The 23555-nt window shown below is 44.4% G+C and overlaps 1 protein-coding gene across 1 annotated transcript in view; it reads right to left on the bottom strand.

The window, feature by feature from the left end:
* shank2b (SH3 and multiple ankyrin repeat domains 2b) overlaps nt 1-23555 on the bottom strand; it is a 220153-nt gene that overhangs the window by 68069 nt on the left and 128529 nt on the right. Inside the window, exons 14-15 of the mRNA XM_085408855.1 lie at nt 16153-16235; nt 13512-13636 (exon numbers count right to left, since the gene is read on the bottom strand). Of these exons, the coding sequence (XP_085264981.1) occupies nt 13512-13636; nt 16153-16235 (208 nt within the window). The remainder of the gene's footprint in view (nt 1-13511; nt 13637-16152; nt 16236-23555) is intronic.

The following is a 23555-nucleotide window of genomic DNA, read 5'->3' as shown; positions in this document are numbered from 1 at the left end:
GGAGAATCCTGAGGTACTACTCTGGCCACAAGAGATATGTAATCTCTTGAGCAAGTTTCTGGCCTGACGTGGGGTCTCCTCCCAGCTGAGCATCCCCAGAAAATCTTCAGCAGGAGGCGCCCTGATCAGATGCCTTTTGCCTGGCTCCTTTCCTACAGAAGGAGTCTCCTCCCAGCTCCCAACTCCCTCTGGATGACTGGGCTTGTCATTCTATTTCTAAGAGCTTTTCCATTTCCATCCACATTACCGGACAGGGAGCAAGTGGGAGAGTCCATACAGATGTCTGCATGCTTGTGTTTTGTTACTGGTCCGGTACCTAACTCCTTCACTTGTGGCAATGACTCTCCCAAAACCAGAAAGAGCAATCTACCATTTTCCAGCAACCATGGCTTCAGGCTCTCATCCTCGCAACTTGTCGTATAACTGGAAAACTTCAAACATCAGCTTGCTGTTGAAGACTATGTTTTCTTGAAGTCAACAGAACCAAGTCATCTGCAAAAAGCAGGAATACTATTCCCAAAACAAATGCCCTGCTTGCCCTGAGTACGGAACGAGCAACTCCTACAAATACATATGCACTATAGTGCTTTAGAAAATCCAGACTTTGTTCTTTGTAACAGTAGAACAGGGTTCTGCACTGGTGCAAACTATTAGTAAATCTGCCCTTAATTGCAGCAAACATCCCTCACCTTCCTTTGCTTTGAATGAAGGTTTCCCTCATTTTCTCTCTCTCACTCAGACAAAGTCAACTAGCTGCACTGACAGGAAGTGCAGACAGCCGAAGCATCGCAGTTATTGATGGGGACTACGACAAGCACCCACTTAAACACATTTAGACAGATGACTTGAGTGTTTGTGTACAAGTGCACAAAATGCACGCAAGCATCATCATGCCAGGCTGCTAACGGCAATAAAAGATTGATGCTCAGCCAAGCCTTAAATCATGCCTACAAGAGGATATGCATTCTGCTAATGTGGAGACAGAAACAGCACACTTGTGCATTCTTGCGCAAACAAGAATTGAATTTAGCATTGAAAGCAATGGCCAGGTATTTGGAAAATAAATTGCAGGATAATAAAAAAGGCATCAGCCCAGTGTCCACATGCAAAAGCCTGTTGTTACTACTTTAACACATTCCTCTGTTTTTCCATCTTTGCATGCCTCTGAGTCACTGCTACTGTCATTCAACCCATGAATTTAAAATCAACATGCACCATCCTCGAGAGAATTCCACTAAAAATGTGTTTAAAGACAGAAAAGTGGTTTCACAGCCCCAATGCTTCATGACTTTCCTCCCTCACATGTAGCAGAAATGTGAGCATGGAGAGTTCACCTGTCAGGCAAACATGCCAGAGACATCCCTTCACTGGAAATCTGTTTAGCAGCTCAATATTGCTGGTCATCTGTTGGGACTGTAATGGGATTAGATACAACAGCCAACAGGCTACCATGGTAACTGCATCACCACTATGTCATAACTGCTACAAGACAGCCCATTTGCTGTTAGCTTTTAATCACATATATCCCAGTTTATTTTAACAACAGCATCACCCCCTTTTTGGGAAATGGCTTTATTTATAAAGTATATTTCAGCACCACACAACATTCTTCGCATATTAAGAGCATGCCTCTGTACTAAATTGTCATTATGAAACAAAACATATGAAAATGGGAGACTTCAAACTGCTGAGCAATCAAGAAAGATTGGGATAATATCTATCTGTCAGAACATCATCAACTTTCCTCTGAACTCCCAAACACAGTGTTCTTAAAAGGATGCAACACAGTAGCAAACATGAACCAGCATGAATTTTGTGAAATATGTTTCTGGGAATAAGACAGTTGTGTGCTTTGTTGTGCAAATAAACATGATTTAAGGGCTGTGGGTTGGAGATGGCAGTGCTACACTAAAACAGCAAAACAGTAAAACAGTGACTGGAATCAGTGCAGTAATATTCTGCACACGCTCATTATAGAATATGAGCTGTGGTTGGCTAACTAGCTAGAGGCTGTACAGCTGTGAACGTGTCAAACATTTTCAAGCCCGCTGACGCATTTTGTAAAGACACTGATGCTGCTGACACGTCGGCAGCTTTGACTTTGGACCTTCTGAAACAGACTGATGAGATGATTAAAGAGGTCGCAAGAACATTTGGAGATAAAATTAATAACAGACAAGTGGAGACTGAGCTGAAGTCACATTGAGCTTCAGACACAGAGAGTCTGCTCTCTTCATTTGATGCTCCATTTAGCAGAAAGGCAGAATAAAGCAATCCCCAGTGCAGTGCTGCTTACAGACACACGGCCGTTATGGATTCGTAAAAGAACAGAATAAAAAAAGCTCGCTCAAAATAGAAGATGTGCCACTCTGATGTGATTTGTGATACGTACAAGATGAGATTCCTACAGTAGTATTCAGAGTATGAGATTTGCACTAGTATGTCAGAAATCCATAATGACTCTGAAGCATTTCGGTGAGGAGCCTTGCTCACATTAGTGAAACACCCAGCAGCACTAAAGATTATTCCAAGTCATTTTGATAAACACAAATCCTTACTAGTGGATGATAACCCCAAGAGATCAGATACTGCAGCTGCTTACACAACACAGTGTCATTTGTGCAGACTACACAGAAACCAAGATGAGTAAAGTGAGACGGAGACTCCTGATCTTAGATTTCTCTGAAAATGTTTCAACTAAATCTGTCAGGTACAAAACAAATCAACCAATCGATGACATTTTACCACTTTCATTGAATTCACTCAGCAACAGTTTAACATCTGTTACTAGGCAGCAAATCAAACAGCGGGGTCGAAGTTATCAATCATCACAAATTACAGCCACAACAACAAACCTTGTTACAAATATATATATATATAAAATATAACTGCACACATCCAAAACAAAAACTGACCTAATCTTTAGTTGTATTATTAAAAACACAATATTTTGCAGTCAGTCCTTAGCAAACTGCTACTCAACATGTCTTTCATCAGTATTAATGTTTCCAGAGAAGCAGAGCTGTCAAATCTGGCTTTAAGACAATGTCCAGTGTGATGCATTCTTCAAATTCTTCTTCAAATTATTTCTCCTACAGGTAAAAACACCTGTCAGCCTCGAGTAACATTTACCTTTGGCTCACTTGGTTCCCTGTAGCTCTGTGTGTCCGATACTCCTGAGCCAGAACATTAAAGCTGCACAATCGGACATGAAGCAAAATCAATCTTATTTTTTTTAAGTGAAAAACTTCCAAACAGCAGTCACAGTTACTATTGTTGGTCAGAAGTCAGTTGGAGGCATCTCTGCTCTCTTTTCTTCATCCTCATCTGTCTTTACTGTTGTGAACTGTAACAACAGAGCTCCTCTCAGCTGTTAATACACAACACAGATGTGCAACATGCATTACGACATGATAGCGTGTCTCAGCACGATGTTCACCAATTTAATTTTACAACTTTACAGTTATTAGCACAAACAGCACAAATTACTGCATGCCATGATTTTCTGACAGCGTGTTTGAGTGGTGGAAATAGATCTAAGTTTTCTCACAACGAAATGAATCAGTTTATCAATTACATACACTCCTGTTTTCCACTTGTTATGCGTATAAAGCACAGCTATCCACAGTTGCAATTTCTTCCATTCCAATCTCTCAACCACCTGTAGACCTGCATCAGGCTGGAATAGGCTACAAGACCATCAGCAAAAAGCTGGAAGTAGTTAAAACTGTACTTAAAAAGCCATGTCTTCACCCAGCAGTCTTAGCTAATTATAGGCCAATCTCCAACCTTCCTTTCATATCAAACATCCTTGAAAGAGTAGTTGTCAAACAGCTAACAGATCATCTGCAGAGGCTTATTTGAAGAGTTTCAGTCAGGTTTCAGAGCTCATCACAGCACAGAAACAGCTTTAGTGAAGGTTACAAATGATCTTCTTATGGCCTCTGACAGTGGACTCATCTCTGTGCTTGTCCTGCTAGACCTCAGTGCAGCGTTCGATACTGTCGACCATAATATCCTATTAGAGCGTTAGAACATGCTGTAGGTATTACAGGTACTGCACTGCAGTGGTTTGTATCATATCTATCTAATAGACTCCAGTTTGTGCATGTAAATGGAGAGTCCTCTTCACACACTGAGGTTAATTATGGAGTTCCACAGGGTTCAGTGCTAGGACCAATTCCGTTTACATTATACATGCTTCCCTTAGGCAGCATCATTAGAAGGCATAGTATACATTTTCACTGCTGATGACACCCAGCTCTATCTGTCCATGAAGCCAGATAACACACACCAATTAGGCAGTGTTACGTTCTGTGAGGCTGTGGGAGTGTGTGGGTGGGGTGTTTGCCCACTCTCCCCGCCTCCACCCCTCTTGCCACTCCTACCCCTCTCTGTCTCTCTCACTCTCCTCTCTCCCCAGGACACAGCTGCTGCTGATTAGCCTCGTTTGCCACCTGACTCCAGTCAGTAATCATCCTCTGAGGCTATTTAAACTGGGGATGAGCTGTGAGCAGGGTGGCTTTTTCCTCGGTGGCTCTACGCGGTTCTGTGCTAGATTTTGGACAGACAGCCTCTTTCTGACCAGTGAGCAGACGGGCTTGTGGGCCCTGAGAGTGTCTCCCCGTGGTGGGGAGTAGGGTAGGAAGTGTGGGAAGTGCCTCCTTTTTTATTGTGTTTGTTTGGTAGTCCTCCTGCCTTTCGTGGCTGCGAGCGTTTTCTTTGTTTCTTTGGCGTTATTGGTAAGACGGCGTTGCCGGCCCTTTAAGTTAATGTTAACCTGTACCATTTTGTAATAAAGTTTTATTGATGCAGAACAACTCTGTTTGTTTTCCTTTTTCATTCTGATTCCGGACTCATTTGTTACTGGTCCCCTCTCTCACATGCCTAGACCCCTTCGGGGGGAACGTAACAATGTGGGGGCTCGTCCGGGATATGAATGGAAGGAACAACAATTGAGTTTTAGTGAGTTGTTTGCCGGTGGCTTGTTTAGTTATATGGTATCTGCTGCGCTCTCTCTCCAGTTAGCAAAGGGGAGTGTCTAGCTGAGCGTAAGCTCCTCCTTCAGGCACTCATTTTTTATTTTTCCTTTATTATTTTCGGAGTAATCCCGGGTGGGGATTAGTTCCCTGTCGGGGGTAGGCTTGTCGGTGCTTTGTGCACTTGATGCTTGGCCTTTAAAGTTGCCTCGAGCCTGGTACACTCCAGAAGCTAACTAGGCTAAGATATTAGTAGGCAGGTCTGGGGAGAGGGTCGGCGGTACTTTTATTTATTGGTTAACCTCTGGCCACACTTTTCCCGCCTGTTTTCTCATTTGTGTATTGGAGGTGGTGCTTCTTTGTTGTTATTGTTAGCCTCAGGTAGTTTTTTGTTTTTAGAGTTGATGGCTACCTTTGATATTGCCGTGTTTAATAAAAACCCCTCGCTTGTCCAACTGGACGCCTGTAGGAAGAGGGATTTGCATGAGGTGGCATCAGGTTATAGCATTTCTGTTTCCACAGCTCTGCGTAAGGCTGAGCTGAAAGCTGCTCTTGTGGCTGGCTTGGTGGAGAAAGGGATAGTGGCCTTGCCAGTATCTGCCAGTCCACTTGAGCATGGTGCAGCGTCTCAGCCTGTTCCGCAGGCGTCAGCTCAAGCTGTAGGTCCGTTGGTGTCGACACCTGTTGGTCAGGGGCTGCCTGTGGACAAACCCATGACATTGCCTCGCTTCGAACCCCTCTCCATTGAATCAAGTGAAGGCTCGAAGCAGGATGCTAAGCTCCGTGTACGCCTGGCTCGTCTCCAGTTAGAGAAGGAGGACCGTGAGAGGGAGTTCCAGCTAAAGAAAGAGCTGGAGCTTAGGTGTTTAGACGCAGAGCTTGCTAGAGCCAGAGAGGTCGAATTGAGGAAGGTGGAGGTGGAGGCAGAGACAGCTGTGAGGTTGCGACAGCTGGAACTCCGGCAGGTTTCCCTTCCTCCGACCGCCTCCATTCGTCAGGCGGACACCCCGTTTGACGTGGGGAAAAACAGTCGTCTGGTTCCGATGTTCCGTGACACTGAGGTCGACAGCTACTTCGAGTCGTTTGAACGAATAGCCACGGCCTTGCACTGGCCACGGGATTCATGGGCCATTTTGCTCCAATGTAAGCTGGCGGGTAAGGCTCAAGAAGTTTGTTCCTCGTTGTCAGCTGAGGACAGCTTGGACTATGACAAGCTGAAAAGGGCTATCCTGCTGGCCTATGAGCTGGTCCCAGAAGCCTATAGGCAGCGTTTCCGGGGGTTGAGAAGAGGTCAGGGTCAGTCCTATCTTGATTTCGCCAGGGAAAAAGGTGTTCTTTTCGATCGGTGGTGTGCGGCCTGCAAAGCCACTGACCTGGCTTCGATCCGGGAACTAATGCTCATAGAGGAAGTTAAGAACTGCATTGCTGAGCGCATCGCGGTATATATTAATGAACAGAAGGTTTCCTCGCTACAGCAGGCTGCGACGCTGGCTGATGAGTTCGCGCTCGTCCATAAAACCAGTGTCAGTAGGTATGACCGGCGCGATGCCCCAGTGAAGACTAGCGAGGTGCCAGTTGCACAGCACCCAAAGAGTGAGGTACTTGTGTTTCGTCCCAAGGCAGACCGAAAGTGTTTTTTCTGTTTTAAGTCTGGCCACCTGATCGCAGATTGTGAAGCTTACAGACGGAAACAATCAGTCTCGTCTTCACGTAAACCAAAAGGGGTTGGGCTGATTAAAACCATGCCTCCTGTCAGTAGGCCCCCTTCCCCTGAGACCCCGGATGAGTGTTTTAAGCCTTTCATTTTTAAGGGGATAGTTTCGCTTTCTGGTAAGACCGAGGATAAGCGTGAAGTGACCATTCTGCGTGATACTGGTGGCTCACAGTCCCTCATACTAGCTAGTGTGCTTGAATTTAATGAGAAGTCTGACTGTGACTCTAGCATCATTGTAAGAGGTGTTGGGATGAGTTTTGTGCCTGCTCCCCTCCATCGTATCTGGGTACAGAGTGAGCTGGTGAGTGGTTTCTTCTCAGTGGGTGTGCGGCCTTCTCTCCCGATTAATGGGGTGGATTTTATAATGGGAAATGATATCGCGGGTGGGAAAGTTTACCCTACCCCTGAGGTGACCAACAATCCTGTTATAGAGCCTGTGTTAGATGCCCTCAGCCTGCAGCACCCGGATGTGTTCCCGGTGAGCGTTCTGACTCGTTCACGTGCCCAGCAACAAGGTGGGGGGGTTGATTTGTCAGATTCAGTGATCGGCTCTATTCTAGAGAAGGATGTGATGCCCTGCACCGATGAGGGAGATAATGGAGCCTTAGAGTTAGCTCACAGTGTGGTTGAGCCAGCTCCTGTGTCTGGAGCTCCTTTTCTGCTCACCCGGGAAGCACTTGTGAAGGCTCAGAAAGAAGACCCTTCATTAGTTCAGTGTTTTACCGCAGCAGCTCAGGATAAGGGAGGTGAGGGGAGCAAGAGGCAGACATTTTTCGTTTGGGAAGGTTTATTGATGCGCAAGTGGACCCCAAGGCCTGGAGAAGACTGGAGCGTAGTGCGGCAGTTGGTGGTTCCGACCAGTCTGCGGTGGCATGTGCTGCAGTTAGCACATGATCACGCATGGTCAGGTCATTTGGGTGTCACTAAAACATATGACCGTATACTGCAGCATTTCTTTTGGCCGGCAATGAAAGCAGATGTAGTGCAGTTTTGTAACACCTGTCACACTTGCCAGCTTGTGGGTAAACCGAACCAGGCGGTGCCCCCCGCCCCCCTACGTCCTATCCCTGCTGTCGGTGAACCTTTTGAGCATATCCTGGTAGACTGTGTTGGCCCCTTACCAAAGACGCGGGCAGGGAATCAGTTCTTGTTAACCATAATGTGTGTGTCCACTCGATACCCAGAGGCGATTCCTCTGCGGAAAATCACGACAGCAAGCATTACCAAAGCACTAGTCAAATTCTTTACCACCTTTGGCCTCCCGAAAACCGTGCAGACAGATCAGGGTACCAATTTCATGTCCAGGGATTTTAATCGGACTCTACGGTCCCTTGGAGTTTCTCATTCTGTGTCTAGTGCTTACCACCCAGAGTCACAAGGTGCACTGGAGCGGTGGCATCAAACTCTCAAGGCGATGTTGAGTAAGTATTGCCACGACACCGGAAAAAGCTGGGATGACGGGGTCCCGTTTGTATTGTTCGCTATACGTGATGTGAAGCAGGAGTCTTTGGGGTTCAGCCCAGCTACCCTGGTGTTTGGACACGACGTGCGGGGTCCGCTAAAGGTGTTGAAGGAGAGTTTTCTCAGTGGTTGTGTGCCTAAAACTACTGTGATGGAGTTTGTAAAAACATGCAAGGACAGGTGGCAACGGGCTACTTTGTTAGCAAAAGAGGCTCTCTGTGTATCCCAGGCAAACATGAAAAAACGATGTGATCAAAAAGCAGTGGAAAGACAGTTCCAGCCTGGGGACAAAGTTCTTGTGTTGTTGCCCGTGCCCAGTTCTGCCCTCATGGCTCGTTTCTCAGGCCCCTATGTGATAGTGAAAAAAGTGTCTGACACCAACTATATTCTCAACACCCCAGAACGCAGAAGGAAGACTCGCCTATGCCATGTCAACATGTTGAAACCATACCATACCAGAGACACCAGCATGACAGAATCATCAGACACTGCTGGGACGGCTGTCCCCGGTTCAGTCCCTGTTGCCCTGCTAAGTGTTGAAGTTAAGGGTGATGATGATCTGGGTACCCTTTCTGAGGGACAGCAATGTGGGCGGTTGTCAAATTCTGTTTTTTTAGCTAAGGCCGAGGCCAACCTATCTCACCTTCCTCCGTCCCAGTGTAAAGAGGTACTTGACTTGCTGCACTCCTACCTGTCTCTTTTTAGTGACGTACCCTCGCGTACCCACGTTTGTGAGCATGACATTGACGTTGGAGACGCAGTCCCAATCAAGCAGCATGCATATCGTTGCCCCTTCGCCAAACGTGAGGTCATGAAAGAAGAAGTTGAGTACTTAGTAGAAAACGGCTTGGCACAACCTAGTTGTAGCCCCTGGAGCTCCCCATGTCTACTAACACCTAAGTCTGATGGCACACCCCGTTTCTGCACAGATTATCGGAAGGTAAACGCTGTAACGGTCTCTGACTCTTTTCCGCTTCCTCGTATGGAAGACTGCATTGACAGCATCGGCCCTGCCAAATTCATCACCAAACTCGATCTCCTTAAAGGCTACTGGCAGGTGCCTCTCACTCCCAGAGCTTCAGAGATTTCTGCATTTGTCACCCCTGACCACTTCATGCAATACACAGTAATGGCCTTTGGCATGAAAAATGCCCCAGCTACTTTTCAACGACTGATGCAGTTGGTGTTGGGAGATGTACCCCAGTGCAATGTGTATCTAGATGACGTGGTGCTATACACAGACACATGGGCAGATCATATGTCCCTTCTGAGGACAGTGTTTCAGCGGCTAGCCGAGGCCTCGTTGACCCTCAATCTCGCTAAGTGTGAGTTTGGTAAGGCAACCGTCACTTACCTAGGTAAGCAGGTGGGGTTTGGGCAGGTCCGCCCAGTGGAGGCGAAGGTTGCTGCAATCCTGGACTACCCGAGTCCAGCCACCAGACGGGAACTAAGGCGGTTCCTAGGGATGACCGGATATTACCGGTGTTTCTGTAAGAACTTTTCTGTGGTCGTGACCCCGCTAACCAAACTGTGTAGCCCAAAGGTGCCTTTTGAATGGTCAGTTGAATGCCAGCATGCCTTTGAGTCGGCAAAATCTCTTCTGTGCAGCACCCCTGTATTGGCAGCTCCAAACTTCTCTCGCCCCTTTAAGCTAGAGGTCGATGCCAGTGCCACCGGAGCCGGGGCAGTCCTGCTGCAGGATGATGAGGAAGGTGTGTGCCATCCGGTCTGTTATTTCTCTGCAAAGTTCAAACCCCATCAACTGAACTACTCTACCATAGAGAAGGAAGCCTTAGCTCTGCTTCTAGCTCTGCAGCACTTTGAAGTGTATGTGGGCTCCAGCGCTTCCCCGGTGACCGTGTTCACAGACCACAACCCCCTTGTTTTTCTGAACCGGATGTACAATCACAACCAGCGACTGATGCGCTGGGCACTCCTGGCCCAGGATTACAATCTGATGATCATACACAAGAAAGGTACTGACAATATAGTGGCTGATGCACTCTCACGCAGCTCGCAATAGGTTGTTGTTGTTGTTGTTGTTGTTGTTTTGGTAGGGCTTCAATGTAAGGGGGGGGAATGTTACGTTCTGTGAGGCTGTGGGAGTGTGTGGGTGGGGTGTTTGCCCACTCTCCCCGCCTCCACCCCTCTTGCCACTCCTACCCCTCTCTGTCTCTCTCACTCTCCTCTCTCCCCAGGACACAGCTGCTGCTGATTAGCCTCGTTTGCCACCTGACTCCAGTCAGCAATCATCCTCTGAGGCTATTTAAACTGGGGATGAGCTGTGAGCAGGGTGGCTTTTTCCTCGGTGGCTCTACGCGGTTCTGTGCTAGATTTTGGACAGACAGCCTCTTTCTGACCAGTGAGCAGACGGGCTTGTGGGCCCTGAGAGTGTCTCCCCGTGGTGGGGAGTAGGGTAGGAAGTGTGGGAAGTGCCTCCTTTTTTATTGTGTTTGTTTGGTAGTCCTCCTGCCTTTCGTGGCTGCGAGCGTTTTCTTTGTTTCTTTGGCGTTATTGGTAAGACGGCGTTCCCGGCCCTTTAAGTTAATGTTAACCTGTACCATTTTGTAATAAAGTTTTATTGATGCAGAACAACTCTGTTTGTTTTCCTTTTTCATTCTGATTCCGGACTCATTTGTTACTGGTCCCCTTTCTCACATGCCTAGACCCCTTCGGGGGGAACGTAACAGGCAGGAATGTCTTAAAGGTATAAAGACCACAATGACCTCTAATTTTCAGGCTTGACTTTGACCTTCTGTAACACTGTGAGGAATCTTGGAGTCCTTTCTGACCAGGACATGTCCTTCAACGCACATATTAAACAAATAAGTAGGACTGCTTTCTTTCATTTGAGCAGTATCTCTTAAATGAGAAGCATCCTGTCACTGAGTGATGCTGAAAAACTAGTTCATGCATTTATTACTTCTAGGCTCGATTGTGGTAATTCGTTATTATCAGGATGTCGTAAAAACTCCCTGAATGCTTTAATTAAAGGACTGAGAGAGAGAGAGCATATTCTCCTAAACTGGCTTCTCTTCATTGGGTCCATATTAAACCAATGACCTGAGGTCAGGTGGTCAAATGAAACCAAAATCGACTTCTTTGGCATAAAAAAACACCATCCCCACAGTCACGTGTGGAGGTGGAAACATCATGCTTTGGGGCTGTTTTTCTGCTTACTACAAGAAACTTCTTACATCTGTGCGCACCAACAAGGTTTTCTCCACCAAGTACTAAGTCATGTTTTGCTTGAGACCAAATATTTTACTCAGTGACTTGCAAATCATGTTATAACCTTCATGTTTCTTTTGTTTGTTTGTATTTTGATATTCTGCCACTCGCCATTAAAATGAAGCTGGTTTTAATTTCTCTGCTAACGAGCAAATCTACAAATACAGCAGGGATCAAATAATTGTTTTGCTAAAATACATTTACCGACTGCTTCAGTAGCCACACCTGTTCACCTGCTCATTACCCAAATATGAAATGGACCAATCACATGGGAGCAATGTATGTGTTTATGGATCTAGACATGGTCAAGTCAACTTGCTGAAGTTCAAACTGAGCACCAAAACAGGGAGGAAATGAGATTTAAGTGACTTTGAACATGTCAAGGTTACTGGAGTCAGATGGGCTGGTCTGAATATTTCAGAAACTACTGAGTTACTGGTATTTTCCCACATAACCATCTTTATGGTTTACACAGTGTACAGAGATGGCAGAGGAGAACAGCCTGACTTCTTTGAGCTAAAAGGAAGGTGCCGGTAATTCAAATAAAACCTCGTTACAACTAAAGTATTCAGACGTGCATCCCTGAACACACAACACATTGAAGCTTAAAGCAAAAAAAAAGACCACACCAGGTCCCAATCCTTTCAGCTAGAACAGGAAACAGAGGCTACAGCTCGAACAGCATCAACAAATTGTAGCATGTAGCATTTTTAAAACAATAACAGGATCTGCTGGATTTTCATAATTGAAGTTAAAAATTTTTGTTTGTTTTTTGTTACATGGAAAATTGCTCAGTGGGATTCTGGTGAATGGTTGAAATTGGGTTGAATTCATCTCTCTGTTATGCCCTAAAACCACCACATTTCACTTTTCAACCAAAGACAGGAATATTTCTTAAAGGGACATAAATGTCTGGTGTGTTGAGGGTGGTGGAAGAAAAAGCCTAACCCTGTACTGGAAGTCAAATCAAATGAAATGCATTTCCATATCATATTTGAGTGCTTGATACAGTTCTGGGACAGGCAATCCAGTCAGCAACATGTGTAAATATCAACTCTCACTATAGACCTAATCAAAGCTAACCTGGTGTTTTTAAAGTTGGTGAAAAATGCTCTGACAACTCGCAGTAATATCACACCTTATGGAGGACAAACAGATACTGTTTCATGTTATACATCATGCACCAGGCTCTTAATCAGGCCAAATATACTCTCAGTGACCCTCTGCATCTGGTACAACCCCAAGTGCAGGAATATAATGATGCATCGTACAGCTGCTGACTTGCACCACAGACAAGGGAGAAAACACTTAAACAGTGTAACAATTCAAAATATTGTTTCCAAACAAATCCCAACAAAAAAGACCCAACACATGAATGTCTGTGCTGGCTGCTTCAAGCAACACTTCTAAACTGATACATGCAGTTAATGTTGTCTGTATATTTTATATTTCATCAAGGATTGCACAAAGCAAACATGCTGTGGATTCACATGCTAGCATCAGTCCCGTGTCAACTATTCAGGCGTGGCTCAGTGGCACTAAACAGGAAGGACAGGCCTTAAGACTCACTCAGTGCTCTGTTAATCCCATGACAATGTCTACACTCACCAGACGACAAAATGTTTCACTCCATAAGTCACCATACCAATCAAAAGTGGCAGGAGTCAGCTGTCGGTCTAATTGCATGCAAACTGATGATTTCACAGTGAAGTGGCTCCCAAACACTTTCAAACAGAGTGAGGTCTTATTGAAAACGTCTGCACGATCAAGCCAAATTTTCTTTCAGAAGAGTTTGCTGAATAAGCCCAGTCAAATGACGGGACAAAAAGATGAATGCAGCACATGCTGTACACACTTTGCTTATTCACACATAAACACAGCGAGCTCTGAGTGTACGCAAACCCTTTTATAAGAAGGGTAGCATGTCCCACTGCCAACATGACAACCAGGAGCACTGAGGTAAAATGCACCAAAAACCACACAACAAAACCAACATTTTCAACCCGTGTTACTAAGCAAAACTCGTCCAGAAACTTCAGCTCCGTTAATGTGTCTGACCAACGCTCGGTCACCGAATTGCATACGCAGGAACAGCAAAATGATTTAATAATTGCAGCAGCTCTTACTTCGATGAGGAAGTCCCCCGTCCTAAGTCCTGCTTGCCATGCCACTCCTCCCTCATCCACAGACTCCAGGTACTGCAGGGCTGGAAAGGCAGGTGTGGGAGTAAACTCCTCAATGGGCGTATCCGCTGGACATCAAAGAGAGAAGAGCGTGGTCCCATAAAATAAGGCACAATGCAAGAAAGCAGTTTTAAAAAGGGACAAGATCTAAACAAACAGGTATATGTTAACACAATGACACAATGAATCTAAGACGTAAAACCTTTTTAAAACCTGATTTTAAAATGTCAGTTAATTCTCTGTGCACGGGCAGATTAACCCCAGCGTAGTATAAAAACCTGTAAAACATTTAAACAGAATGTAACCCATTTGTTACATTCAGTTCTGCAAGCTACAAAATACACAGCAGCAGATGAACAACCACACAGTCTATCAGCGTGTGTAATTTGCCCTGTTAATACTGTCATGGTTTGACTAGAGGGTTAGCAATAATTGGTATGATTAAAGCATGAATGCTCCCATGGCAGAATTAAAAGGGGGATTTTAGCTTCACCCAACGTTCACGTGTGCCTAAAGTTACTTCCTGGCTACCATGAGCTGGACCCAGATTCTTAGCTTTTTACATGTTCATTACAAACGGGTTTGTATATGTCAGCTAAGGATTTAAAATTCTTTTAAGACCATGAAGCAGCAAAACTGACAGTTTGATGGACTTTAAAACAGTTTTACCCAGAGAATTAACTCAGTTCAGGTTTATTTATACAGTGACAAATCATAACAACAGTTGCCGCCACCTTACACTGTGAGACCCTACAATAACAATCAGATGACCCCCCCTATGAGCTAGCACCTGGCGACAGTGGGAAAGAAAAACTGCCTTGCATGTAGGCATTTGTCCTGCTTTGCAGCCTGCTTGAGCTCAGCATAGTAGCATGTGAACCACTTTTACCAGCTGCAACAGTTTAGAATGACTCTCCATTTCACTGCACAGCTCAGGAGCAGTTCTTGCTCTGCCCTGGAGGTCTGCTGTGACCTCGATTATTATCACCGGCTGCAGTCCATAGCAGTGGAGGGGGGGCGAGAAACGTTCTTGAAAGGCAGGTGAATGACATCAAGGACCAGCACAATAGCGACTCGGTCAGCCTGCCGGTAGGGAAGCAGGAGTCAGGAAACTAGATGGTTAGTAGTGGCTGAACAAAGTACAAATAAGGAGATTATTCCGTGCTAAAGTCATTCTCTCAGGCTTATGATAAGAAAGCAACATAAAGCACAACATATACAACTATTAATATAGTCTGGCCATACTCCCCATGTCAAGTCTCTGTGTGAGCAAGACTTGTTCATTAATTTTAATAATAAAGCAAATTCGTAAAATTCTTTGTTTCTCGGGAATAAAGTGGCAAAAAAGCATCCCTCGTTTTAAGAAAAGTTTACCATCTCTCCTGTTCTCTACTATCACTTTCATCACACGCAGCCGCGGCACGCGCTCCCTCTGTGGCGGGAAGGGAGGTTAGAAAATACTGGACTGAGAGAACGCAGCGGTGACAAGTGATGTTTCCTATAACTCACCCTGCACAGCACTTATGAGGGGATTTGCATGATTGTGATGACTGTGTTTCTTTAGGTGTCTGTCTGTGTGTGACACAGTGACAGAGGAGGACGAGAGACAGCGAGCGCAAGGGAGAGAGAAGAGAGAGGCTGAACTGCAGAGCACAAAAGAGGATGTGAGCTTATGTGACAGCTCGAGCATCAGCGCATGTTTGTGAGTTTGTGTATGCCTGTTCACCCCGTGCAGTGCAGGATAAGCTCAGCTGGGTCAGTTCCCCCGGGGTGATAGCAATGTGTGTTAGGATGACTAGAACATTCCTCTTGTTTTTCAAGCCAAATCCCTCTTTCCTCTCCCTTCATGTCAGTCCCTCTCCTTTTTCTCCCCCTCTCTCTGTATGTGCCTTAAAAAAACATGAACATACTAAATTTACCTCTCGACAGTAACCATGGTGTAGACCAATGGAACAGCGGCGCACAGTTGTAGAATGCAAACGTGGATTATGACATGGCGAGAATCGTCATAGAAACCGATGCAGCAGCTCAAACTGGCTATTTTTAGTGCCAATCTTACAGCCTGGTGAAACGGCAAACTGCATGGGTAGGCCACTCTTATCACAACAACTCCTGGTGTGGTGGAAAGAGGTGAAGGATGGCGGACACAACAAAGACGGCTACACGCAGACTTACTTAACCAAAAAAAAGAATAAAAAAGGCCTTCAGTCTGATGTTGTTACAGATGTTGTTACAGATGTTCACAGACCTCTGCAGCATGCATGAAAAGACATTAAAATGTAGGCAGACTTATGTGCAATCAAATGAGTGCTGGCGTGCAATCACTCCTTATGTGCATTAAAGTTTCTATAAGTATATTTCTAGTGGAACTTATCTGCATGTTTTTGTAGTGCCACGCAGACACACGCCTCTGAGTGAGAAGGCTTAAACTTGAAATTTAAATGCAAATTGACATATATTGGTGAATAGTTTCATGAGGCATGTCAGTGTTGATGACTTATAAGGATCCTTCGGTTTGGGGAGAAAGGGAGAACAGATCCGAATAACAATCACAAAAAGTAGCTAAGTCGATAAATGCTCCTACCTTTTGCCCCACGCAGGACGAAGCCAAATCCCTCATTCTCCTTTTTCTGCAGCACCACCGTCTTCTCGTCCACCACGCAGTCACTGTGGAGGAGATGCCGAGCAGAGCGCCCGTTAGCACAACCCATCATCCGCAGCATGGCCACGGACGCCCTGCCCGAGTGGAGGTTCATACTGCTGGTGGAGCGCTAGTCCGGCCAGGGCAGGGCAGGGCAGGGAAACCCTGACCCCACCCCACCACCACCACCGCTGCCTCCTCCCCCCTCCTCCTCTTGTCGGCCTCTGTCTCTATCAAACGGTATGACAGCGGCCCCGGGAGCCCGGCGACATCATCTCCGAGAAAAAAACAGCAGAAACACAAACCGGGGGTAGACGACGCACGAGAAGCGCCTCCCTGCCCTCTCCCCGCCGCAGTCGCTCCCTGTCCGCTTCTCCTGGTCGATGGCGCGGTTACCTCCGCTGCTGCTCCCGTTGCGCAGGAGGAGAAGGAGGAGGCTCTGACCCGGCGTGCGGGAGTGCTGCGCCGCCGAGGAGACGCGACATCAGGCTGGTGGTGATAGCCTCTAACGGCTCATCATGAGGCGGGAAGGAAGGCTGGAGCTCCCCGGGTTGGGAGGTGGAGGGAGAGAAAGCGAGAGAGAGACAGAGAGGGAGGGAGGGAGCCACGCTGTGGACGGAGAGATGTCTAGGTGTGCTGCGCGCTGCACCCGACAGGTTGGTGGGGAGGGAGGGGGGCAGCAGCAGTGAGGCGGTGACGGCGGACTCACTGATTGATGACCCAGCGGAGGATCGGATCAGTTTTATACAGCGCTTTATTAGAATCACATCTTAATTAAAAAACAACAACAACGACTTAAGGGGACACCGGAAACAGTTTTTATAATCAGAGCAGTAACAAACACTGATGACTGAATGAATAAAGTTGAATGTTTGTTTGTTTGAAGAGCTGCTCAGATCCTGATCTTTGTATGAAGTCAGTCTGAGTTAGTGGTACAGTCCTGGGGAAAGGAATTGCTCTGAGTTGTACTGGGACGACTTAAAAATCATTATGTTTTATTTGTGCCTTTGTGTTCTTTCTGGCCACGGTAATAAACCATGAATGCCATTTTTGCCCAGTGTCTATCTTATCTTTCACTGACTTCATTGAAACAAGTGAGACGTGAAGTTCTTTCGATGATGTTTTGGGCTTTTTCTTGACCTCCTGAATCAACATGAATGCACTTTGGTAGTAACTTTGGCCACTCCTGTTCCAGGTTTTCTCCATAGATGCCCTCCCTGTGGTTTGTTGGTCTTAAAGCTTTAGAAATGACTTTGTAACCATTTCCATCTGCATTGTTTCTTTAAATCTCTGGTTCAAGAAACCAGTTTGAAATTATATGAGCTTTGTGACAATCTCCTGTTGGAAGCAGCAATCAGAAGATTGGTGCACTGTGGTCATGACGGGATGGACATGGCCAGCATCGATACTCGGGTAGGCTGTGGCATTTAATTGATGCTCCCTTGTGGTTATTTGAGTTACTTTTGTCCCATTATCTTTTTAGAATGAGCCATTCTAACCTCTAACATCAACACGCCATACTCACTAAGAGAACTCTTCTTTTTTAGACAACTTTGAGATGTTTGTGTGGGATCCAAGTAGATGAGCAGCAGGTTCTGAAATGCTCAGACCAGTTCATCTGGCATGCACAATCATGCCACAGTCACTTCAGCCACCTTTGTTCCCAATTCTGATGGTCAGTTTGTACTTTAGCAGTTCATCTTGACCATGTCTACATGCATAAATGAACCGGGTTCCTGCCATGTGATTGGCTGACATATATATTTGTATTAACAAGGACCAAAACAGGTGTACCTAACAAAATGGCCAGTGAGTGTACATGTACACTGTAGTAAAAAAAAAAAGAAAAAAAAAGAAAAAAGTTGCAGTTGCTCTGAGTCTCCCCTACTTGTCAGCTGAATAGCTTGAAATAGAAGTTAAAAGAAACAAGCATGAAGTATCATAAGCTATGTGCTTTGTCCTTTAGAGTACTCCTCAGTGAGGCCATGGTTGTGGTAATCTGCACACAGAGGTGCATGAGACTACAATTTTAAAAGCGTGTTCCCCCATAAAGTGGGGGATCCTCCCCCTTTTTGCATGTTAAAAAAATTGATTGTATATAAAAAAAAAATTTAACATGCAACAACTCCTCTGAGTGAAAAAAGTAATTTTTTCAGAAAGGTTATCTTAATATCGGACCTTCTCTTCCTTTGTTGGTCTAGCCTTGCAAATCTGTAGACTTTGCTTAAATGGCTGTTTTCATAAACACATGGATTAATAGTGTTTAATAGCCCTTTCTTAAGACTCTGTAGCATAAGGCTACACTCATCAGCCACATCATTGAAATAACTGAGAGGTGAAGTGAATTATATTGGTCAGCTTGATATTATGCGGTGTTGTGCTGAGAAATCTTGACCTTCAAAGTCCAGTTTGTTTGCAGATACGCCCTGGACACGTCACCAGCTCACCACAGGGCTACAAAGAGACTGACAACCACAAATTCTCACATCCACAGCATCATTACAATCACAAATTCATTTAACATGTACATGTCTTTGGGCTGTGGGAGAAAACCCAAGCCAGAAAAGATAGAACATGCAAAGTCCACACAGAAAGGCCGAAGCTGACCAGTGGGTTCAAACCCAGATATTTCTTGCTGTGAAGTCATAGTGCAGAGGAAACCATCAAACCTTCTGAACCGATAACTCGGAGAGGTTTTGATGGTCCAAGAGGTACCCAGACAATATTAGGCATGTAGTTTTAATGCTGCGGTCAAATGATGTACTAGTAGGTTGATATTCTACTGAAATCCTCTGTTCTTTTTGCTAATTAATGGCAATGCTAAATGTCTAGTGCAGTCATACTGCAAATGGTGTTTGATATGCATATATCTGCGATGTTTAGCATCAGCGTCAGCTATGATTGCTAGTCCTAACCTAAACCGTTACACTGCACTTGTGTTTGAGGAATCCTCTACAAGGCAATGCAGCATCTCCACAAAAACAGCAGGATTGCTCCAAATACAGAGGCACCCCTTTATGTAAACGGTCTAATCAGACATCTTCTCCTCAGCTCTGCATATATTAACTACAACTATTTTGTTCTTTTTCTATATGCATGCAACATTCAACCTCTCATTCCCTGCAGTGATCGTGGCCGAGCCTGCTGTGGTGAGACTGACCAGCATCATCTGAGCTGCCAAGCAGAACTGACCATGAAACTGGCTGGGGAGAGGTCCAAGTAAAAGGCCAAGTTTGCTGCTCCAGCCTGAGGTGTTTGTTGAAAGTGCATCATTCAGCTTATATTAGGCACAAGGATTGCAGTGAATAGACATGTGGGATGAGAGAGAGAAGGAAAAGAGAGAGGGAGAGAGAAGGGAGAACAAAGAAGGAGAGAGAGGAGCTAGTGCCATCCTAGCAACAGTTCCCTTAGCAACGCAATCTGTCTGGATAGGAAGGAGGCCGGCACTGCTGACATACTGAAGGTTATCTCCCAGCATTCCCTTACACTTGCTCACTCACTCGCAGACACCCTCCAGCCTAAAGTAGGCGGTCACTGGTAATCACACCATGATCTTACACGGTGGACATTTCAATAGGTCAGCACAGCAGGGTACGGGAAAGGGCCTGACAGGAAGTGTCCTATTCGATAGTTAATGAGAGGGGGACATCAGGCTGAGGCTGTTTTATCAAAACAGAGTGGGAGATAACGGGTGTGCGACACGCTCCCCAGGATGTATGGGATAAAGTGCTGGCTTACCCCAGTGAGAACGCTGCCTTGGTCTGGACTGTGGGAGGCAATGATGTATTTATAGTCAGCATGAGAGGCTCTATATGTTATGCTATGATATCGCTCTTCTGCTGTCTACATGAAACTTTTTATTGGGGTTTGGAGTTCTGGCTAAAGAGCACAGCAATAAGTTGTTTCCTTACATGACTGATGGCTGCTGGAGAAAATGATGTAAGCTCATGGTGGTTAGAATATGTGGGCGTGTACTCCTAGTCATCATTTCATTACTTTGTGCATTATCATCTGTGACATATGACTGTGAAATTGACTCTTTGGGCACCAGCATCATCAGCGTTCTATTTCAGACAGCCAAGAGTTGATGCATCTGACATCTGGCTTTCTTTCTACTCCAATTCCATTGCAGTCTTTATCAGCAAGGAGCGATTTCCTGTTTACATTTCAGATTTGAAGAGTAATGGAGTGGAAGAAGAGAGTACCTGTGGATTATGGTATCAAAAATGGTGAAATACAGCAATAAAAACATCATTGTAATGCTTGTAAAGCAATCCGATATGGTTTGGTGACCAATCACAGCGAGTTTTTGAGAATATGCTAAACTTTTCTGTTGGTGAAACTGCTGTTTTGCTGCTATTAGCTAGCGTTAGCCACTGTTAGCCAATATCTTGGAAGTGGATGCAACTTTGTTTGACTCTGATGCTTAGTGAAAAAAACTCATTTGATGTTCGAATCATACCTTACTTACATACTGTAAGAGGAAAAGTTTGACACTAGCTGGCAAAATGTTAGCTTACAACCAGCTGTCGTTGTTGTTCAGACTGCTAGCTCTACGGAGACGGTAGGGTCGCATGTCTAACCTGCTGATAACAAGTAATTGCAAAGCCAGTGTGGCTGTGTCTTTCTTTGGTGTAGGGGACTCCTTTGATGATGTAAAGATCTGTATGATGACACAATGACACAACCTGAAATGTCCCTGCATGCCCATGACTACTCTTCACCTCCACATTTTATAAATTACAAATCCTGTTTTAGGTATATTGCTAGATTTACTTTTTAACATTTTGATGTGCTGCCTTAGATATTTTGGACATGAAATAATTATTTCTGTAATGGAAAAATTGCCCTAATATGTGTAAAATCTAGATAGTCATATGTCTCTGTATTTCTTGTACGAATTTGCCATATTGCTTTTATTCTAGTGTGACTGAACCTTTAATTGCTGAACCATTTTACACATAGTGGTGAATCATTTCTGGGATGGGATTCTTTTTATATCCAAACATGTTACTGAGCTGTTGCCAAATAATCTAATTAACTGCGAGCTGTTCCCCCAGTTTTTAAAGCTTTCAGATCGTAACGTATTGAAAACATATGGATGGATTCAAATGTAAGAAAAGACTCAGATTTAACATTTGATATGTTTTCTTTTTACTAGAGTTTTATAGAATACCTGCATTATACTATTCAGGCTGCCAGTCATGCTTTAGTGCTACCTTCAGCTTAGTTTAGTTTGAGCAGTGTGGCACCTTCTTTCTGTCCACAAACACACAGACCAAGAAAACTCTTCCTGCCTCATACGGAATTCATCAGCCCCCTCTGCCAGTTAAAAAAACAAATATGAATTTTTAACAAGCCCAGAAGGACGGCGTGCCTTAGAAAAGTCAATCTTCCAACAAAAGGGAAAAAGTGCAACACGCCAATCGTTGAGGTTGAGAAAAATATTAGTTATGACACAGTTTGTTCCATTAGTGAGCACAAAAGCTGTCAAAGCTCCATCGATATTCAGGTTAAAGTTTAATTTAAGATTTCCATTGGACTTAAATGTCACATGAGCCTTCAGTCTTTGCCAACTGGTCTTCATCACTGCGGTGTAGACATGATTCACCTTGACCCATATTGGGGGGGAAAAAATCCATTTAAGTCCAATGGAAATCTTAAATTAAACTTTCACTAAATCGTGCCAGAGGAAATCCAGCAGAGCAATGAGAGAAATGTCATTGTGTCCTTCACAGCTTCATCAGCACAGACATTCCAGCATGTCTTTATGTAGCAATTTAAAACTAGCGTCTAGTGGTTACAGTCACTAGAATTATTTGAAACTCTTTGCTTTTTATAAAATAACTGATAAATAGTAATAATAATAATAATAATAATAATAATAAGTGGGGATAGGTTAATTGGTTAATCCAAATTGCCCATAGGTGTGAATGCGGGAGTGAATGTGAGCGTGAATGGTTGTCTGTCCCTGTGTGTTGGCCCTGCGACAGACTGGCGACCTGTCCAGGGTGTACCCCGCCTCTCGCCCTATGACAGCTGGGACAGGCTCCAGCGCCCCCCGTGACCCTGAAAAGGAGGAAGCGAATGGACGGATGGATAATAATAATAATAATAAAACCAAAACAAGAAGCATCAGTGATATTTGCTCTCATTATGTGCTTTAGATTTATGAATAAATAAAAAACACTGAAGCATCTTTAAAATATAAAATATCTTAAAATTGTGAATTGGCACTATAGAAATAAAACAGAACTGAAACGAATAGTTTTTCTTTGTTTGCGTTTAAGTTCTATCTACTTTAAAGCATAACATCCACATTATATGACAGACTATTCATCTCTTATTGATGCATTGATTTTATTTTGTGTTCAATTCAGAAAAATGTGATTGTCTTTACTCCTCAGTGCATCTGCTGTAGCTTTTCCTCCTGGACAGACTGACATAGTTTAATCTTTGATACGTATTGTTGGTCGTTTCCACGTAGCAATTTATATCACTGCATATGTTCTGCTTCGATGGATGAGCCACATCTCTGCGAGGACATTCAGCTCACCCGTAGGATTGACTGTTTAAAAAATTGATGTTCAAAGTTCCCGCAAAGCATATCAAGCCCTCTTTCTCTGTCTGGCTCTCTCTCACACACAAACACAAACATGGAAGTGTACATCTTTCTTCATTCCCAACCAACCTTATCTTGAAGTAGATGTGACAGGAGAGACGAGTAAAGGAGACAAGATGGTAAAAACCTTGGGATTCGATGTCAGGTACCATTACACAGAACTTTTCATTTAGCTGAAAGGACACGGTTGCATGCTGATTCCATTTTTGCTACTGTGGCTTTGCTTTTCTCTGAAGAACAAAATGAAGTTTTCTATCCAGAGCTTACTGAAGATTTGTCCATACACTGAAAATACAAATAATGACTTTCTTTATTAGTAAGTTTACTTTTTATACTGAGGTGTTGCTTCTGTGATGGCAAACAGTGAATTAAAATTCATAATTCATTTATGCTGCAGTGCTTGTGGTATCAGGTACAGTGTATAGGTTTACCTATAATAGACCACCATGAGTGAGAATCCTGTAGTGATTATTGATTTCCAGTCGGTGGGCATTTGTTCAAATATTAATTCAACAAGCATTTTTTTTAGTTGTGACCAAAACTAAAATGTCTGTCTTTCAAAACACAATGTAAATATGTCCTCATAGTCTAACCCGAACTTTTTTAAAGGACAGTGTCACGTAATAAATGAATTAAGCCTGTAACTGTGAGTATGACAGAAACTACAACCTCTGAAACCTATACAGACATGGTGGACAAGTGCACTGTCTACAAAAAACTCTGG

This window comes from Rhamphochromis longiceps, linkage group LG1 (genome assembly GCF_057381845.1).
Source record: "Rhamphochromis longiceps isolate RC_006_pf linkage group LG1, R_longiceps_female_GT1.1, whole genome shotgun sequence".
NCBI classification, from domain to species: domain Eukaryota; kingdom Metazoa; phylum Chordata; class Actinopteri; order Cichliformes; family Cichlidae; genus Rhamphochromis; species Rhamphochromis longiceps.
Note: the sequence above shows the minus strand (reverse complement) of the source record. Positions and strands in the feature narration are given on the sequence as shown.